The sequence below is a fragment of the Primulina tabacum genome, chromosome 15 (assembly GCF_025594145.1).
Source record: "Primulina tabacum isolate GXHZ01 chromosome 15, ASM2559414v2, whole genome shotgun sequence".
NCBI lineage: Eukaryota > Viridiplantae > Streptophyta > Magnoliopsida > Lamiales > Gesneriaceae > Primulina > Primulina tabacum.
The window spans coordinates 5,063,100-5,068,661 of NC_134564.1; the positions used below are offsets into that span (position 1 = coordinate 5,063,100).

At 40.2% G+C, this 5,562-nt stretch overlaps 1 protein-coding gene across 1 annotated transcript; it reads left to right on the forward strand.

Moving 5' to 3' along the window:
- The first annotated feature begins 3,267 nt into the window (after positions 1-3,267).
- Positions 3,268-4,699, forward strand: LOC142526935 (24-methylenesterol C-methyltransferase 2). The gene has a single exon (XM_075631614.1). It carries the CDS (start codon positions 3,338-3,340, stop codon positions 4,427-4,429), a length of 1,092 nt encoding a protein of 363 aa, XP_075487729.1. The 5' UTR covers positions 3,268-3,337; the 3' UTR covers positions 4,430-4,699.
- The last annotated feature ends 863 nt before the right edge of the window (positions 4,700-5,562 follow it).

The following is a 5,562-nucleotide window of genomic DNA, read 5'->3' on the forward strand; positions in this document are numbered from 1 at the left end:
GTGAGCTAGGTCCGGTACACTGAGTTGACCAGGGTGGCAACCTAGTTCTTCTGTTTTATGGGTTGTACTCTGGTACATATGGATGAATGGATTCCTTCTTCAACATTCGACACTCACTTGTGTCATGAGAACATGCTTTGTGAATGTTACAGAATCCCCTCTTCTCGAACATAGCGGATCGAGAATTGGGATTCAGATTCCGCTATCTATCCGAGCTACATTCTTGGACATCCCTGTCCAGGGCATCTTTCAAAGGTACATGATGGGAAAAATACCCGAATTGACCCTCTTTTGACCTATCTCCTCGGGTCTGACCACCCGGTCACCTCTCTCTCTTTTTAAAGCATCTCGTTTCTGCTTCTGCTTATGAGCTTCTTCCATGTTAATATAATTTTCTACCCGAGCCAAAATATCCTCGAAGTCCCAGTGCATTTTTTTTGGTTAACGACTGAAAAAACTCCATCTCCTGTAGTCCCTAGGTAAATCCGGTGGATTTTGTTTCAGGGACGCAGATGGGGACATCCAAAGCGACTCGATTGAATCTTCTGATGTATACCCTTAGAGTTTCTTCAGGGCTCTGCTTCACCTTGAACCAGCTGAATGTTGTTCTTTTATACTTCTTGTTGCTACTAAAATGGTGTAAGAATAATCTTTGGAAATCCTCGAAAGATTGAATACTCCGAGGGGATAGTTCTTCAAACCATCTCTAGGCCGAATCAACAAGAGTAGTCAAGAACACCTTGCATTTGATCATGTCTCTGTAACAGTGCAACATAGCCATATTTTTGAATCGATCGAGGTGTACTTCCGGGTCAGAACTCTCGTCATAATCTTTTATCTTTGCAGGATTTAAAGTGCCCTGGCAGAGGCTCCTGTACGATAACATCAGAAAAAGGGCATCCCTTAGCCATCATCTGATTGTTGCCCCGGGCCCCAACTTGTCCCTCCAAGACCTTCATTTCCTCCTTAACTCTTATAATTCTTCCGCTACGGTGGGGGATTTGGAACCAGAACTCGACTCCCTTTCCTCCGCTTTTCCATCCTCTTCTCTGCCCCCTTGCTCCCGCTCATGCTCACTCTCTGGCTGAGTAGAATGGTGGGAAGGGGCCTTTTTTGCCTTGGCCTTCTCGACAGCGTCGGATATAATCCGAGCCAATTCTTCGGGTGACAAGGTAATAGTAAGCTGAAGACCAGTGAGTGGAGGGCCACCTTGACCAGAGAGAGGTGGATCACCTCCAGGAACCTTAGAGTTTTCTTGGTTTGTTCTTCTGGTGGGAGGCTAAACTCGATTTCCCACAGACGGTGCCAAATATGTGATATGGGTAAATCAGGTGATCTGGATCGAGAAATTTACTGGATCGAGTCTAAAATTGATGAGGGATGAGAGCACAACGAGATGTGTCCAAACCAGAAGCTTTTCTCCCGAGAAAAGCTGGTGCTGACCTGCAAAGACGAAGATAATAACGTGAATGGGCTGCCGGGGAGGTGAGCGGCGTGGCCACTTTGATGCTAAAGTCAGCAGATGAACGAGGAAAACCAATGTAGCAAAGAGAATACTATGCCAATTGTGTATGAAATTCTAGAGAGTAAATGATGTTGGCAATATATATGTGAATGAATGTCTAAATGTTAAACAAACATGATATTTATAGCAAGAAAGTCAATGATGATCTTGTTTTCAGTGTCCACTTACTAATTATGGCAAGATGGTTGCCCATACCCTGTTTTCTGACACCAACTTCTCTGACATGCCAAACTATCCCTTTCGTCCTGTCAAATTTATATGATTTTGATGGTAACGATTATCAAGATATGATATCACATGCTTATGTACTCGAGTACGGTGCTATTATCGAGGATAACCCGAGTAGAAAACCATCACCCAGGAACTCGTCTGAAAGCCCAGGCCTCTGGTAGCCCGGTGAGATGTTACCTCGGGCAGTCATTTGCCCGACTAGTATTGGATCAGCCCAAAGCTTTTCATGACCTAATACATGACCCAGGGATCATTCAGAACACATGACCCGCGCCTCCCTAGGATATCAACTACCATTTGATACGTCAATTCGTAAGAGCTTGGAAATGCGATTACAATTTTCTTTTGCAAGCTTTAATGAATGATATTTGATATTTAATCTTTTAAACAAAGTTCTCATTCGGAAATTAACAAAAAAAGATTGGCTGACAATTATATTTTTAAGATGACACAAAGAAAATCTAAAATTTTGATTGACTGATTAAGACATTCAAGTTTATTATAATTAATATAAAATATAAAATTTTAATTATTTTTGTTATTATCTAAATCTATCTATCCAGCCATGGTTTTGTTCATTTTACTTATATAAATAGTATATTTATCCATTCAGTATATGATATGTATGCTCAGTAGATAAATCATGACTACTTATTCAACCATCATGTATGAATAAGTAACCATTATTTATCACTCAGCACACATATCACGTGCTGAGTAGATTATGAGCCCGTTTGATATCAAAAGTTTTTTGATTAAAAAAGTGTTTTTTTAAGTTGGCTTTTAAAAGTGCTTTTTTAAGTAAAAGTTGTGTTAATATTGTATTTGGATGAATAGATAAAAAGCACTTTTTAAATTAATAAATGTGTTTGGATACATATCATTAAAGTGCTTTTTTAACTCATTAATTTATATATATATTTTATAACGGATTTCTAAACAAGTGTGATGTATAAATATAAATAATTAAATCTATACCAAAACATAATTATCTAATTCACAATACGTAAAACAGACGTAAATGAATAGGAAGTGTAGATTCTGCAGCAAAAAGAAAGCAGAAAAAAATGAACGAACAAAAACCTCGACGGAAAAATAAATTGTACCTTGTTGAAGAATGGAGAAAAGATTGAGAGGAGGCTACTGGTGGATGTTTTTTTAAGATTATTAAAAAAACTAGTGAAAAAAGCTTTAAAATAGAGCTTTTAAAAAAGCTCTAATTTCAACTTAAATAAGTGTTTTTTTAAGCACTAGAAGCCCATCCAAACAAGTTAAAAATTAAAAAAACACTTGTTTTTAAGAAAAAACACTTTTTTAGTCGTGACTTATTATACCAAACGGGCTCCATGAAACTAATCATATGAGTAGCATTTATCGAGTAGAAGTGATGGACTATGGTTTTCCTAGCTGACGCGTCGCCAGGTGATTGAGTCGAATAGCACCGGTGCAATGCACAGCGCGCACATAATAGGAACTCGACTACCCTACTGCTGAATAAAAAGCTTCACTCCCCTTTGCTGCCCATTTTGCAAAGTTGTCCACTTTTTCTCAGTTCTCCTCAGACCTTTTTTGCCGTCTTCAATGGATTCTCTCTCTCTATTCTGCACCGCCTCTCTCGTAGCCGGCGGATTGTACTGGTTCTTATGCATTCTCGGCTCGGCGGAGCAGAAAGGCAAGCGCGCCGTGCACCTCTCCGGCGGCTCCATTGCCAATGAAAAAGTCCAGGACAATTACAAGCAGTACTGGTCTTTCTTCCGCCGCCCTAAAGAGATCGAGATGGCTGAAAAGGTTCCAGCTTTTGTGGACACCTTCTACAATCTCGTCACGGATATCTACGAATGGGGTTGGGGGCAGTCTTTCCACTTTTCGCCTTCGATTCCTGGTAAATCACACCGCGAAGCTACCCGTGTTCACGAGGAGATGGCGGTGGATCTATTGAATGTCAATCCCGGAGCCAGGATTCTCGACGCGGGTTGCGGAGTCGGTGGCCCGATGCGTGCGATTGCGAGTCACTCCGGGGCAAATGTTGTGGGTATCACCATAAATGAGTACCAGGTGAACCGTGCCCGGATGCATAACAAAAAGGCTGGTCTTGACAAGCTGTGTGAGGTGGTGTGCGGGAATTTTCTCCAGATGCCCTTCGATGAGAACAGCTTCGACGGGGCTTACTCCATTGAAGCTACTTGTCATGCGCCGAAACTCGAAGAGGTGTACAACGAGATTTACAGGGTTTTGAAACCCGGATCCTTGTATGTCTCATATGAATGGGTCACCACAGAGTTATACCGCGGAGACGACCCGGAACACGTGGAGGTCATCCAAGGGATCGAGAGGGGAGACGCGTTGCCGGGTCTAAGGAGTTACAAGGATATAGCCGAAGTAGCGAAAAGGGTGGGTTTCGAAGTGATTAAGGAGAAGGATTTAGCGAAGCCACCGTCTACTCCATGGTGGACCCGGCTCAAAATGGGTCGGATTGCTTACTGGAGGAACCATATTCTAGTTACCGTGCTTGCCTGGATTGGGATTGCGCCAAAAGGTGTGGTGGATGTGCACGAGATGCTGTTTGTTACCGCTGATTACCTTACTCGAGGTGGAGAGACTGGGATTTTCACTCCGATGCATATGATTCTCTGCAGAAAGCCCGAGATTAAGCCCGGTTCCAGTTCGGATTAGGAGATATTGTAATGAAATTCGACCAAGATTACTCGTTCCGGACCAATTTGTTGCTGTTGGTGTTTCTTTTATATGCCATTACCTTTTAATTATCTGTTTTTTATGGGACTTCAAATTTAACAGCTTTATGGATTTTTCGAGTAATTTGTTGCTTTTATAGATAATCAAGTCTGCTTTTCTCTGATTTTTTCTCAAAGTTGGAATCTTGGACTATATTATTGCCTTTGGATTTCCTTAATTATCGTATTTAAGAAAATGCTTTGAAATTCATCTATTTTTATGTCCTATAGCTTGTGCCAACGGGAATAATGTAACCTGTTGACTGATTCCAATAGCCTAAGCTATTTGAAATTGATTGCTTACATTCACTTGTTTCTGTGCATATGTTTGCGAGTTTCGTTTTCTTAGTTTATATTAGACACTAGCTTTTGACTGTTTGTAGATTGTCTTTTAGTTTGATACAAATAAGCTATTGCGTGGACATGGCATGTGCCATAGTTAGCCGAATGACTCAGTATCTTTCAATCAGAAGATTCTTGGAGGGCCATTTGTGGTCCTTAGTACTCTGAATTTTTAAGACAGCCTGTAATACTAAGATGAAACGTAACTATTCTTGTTGTCTTGTTCATGTGCTGCAAGCTGTTATTGTGTAGATTGTCATTTAAAATGATATTCCCACGTAAATTGATGTTTTTAAGTCTACCTGTGATAGTTTTAAGAACCTTTTTGTTGATTAACTTCACACTCGTAGTTGAAATATGAGGTTTTTTTTGGATCACTGGTAAAAATCTGAACATTTTGAGATATGGGATGTGTGTGTAAATATTGAATGATTATTGGCAGTATATATTTGTCATTCGTGTTATCGAATTACACTGAAAGCGAAATTTGTTGAAACATGATCCAGTATCCACAGATTTAGCTTACCTTCTTTCATGGTAGATAGATAACTTCTATGAATTTTCAGTCAAGAAAATGGACTTGTGTCCGAGTTTGAGAGGTGGGACAAGTGCATGTATTTGGATATAATTTATTTGCTACTGAATCTTTATTTTCGAGTAAAATATACCAATTTGTCAAGATTGGTGTCATGTGGCATGCTTTTGATTGTTGATTAATAAGAGTTTTTGCAG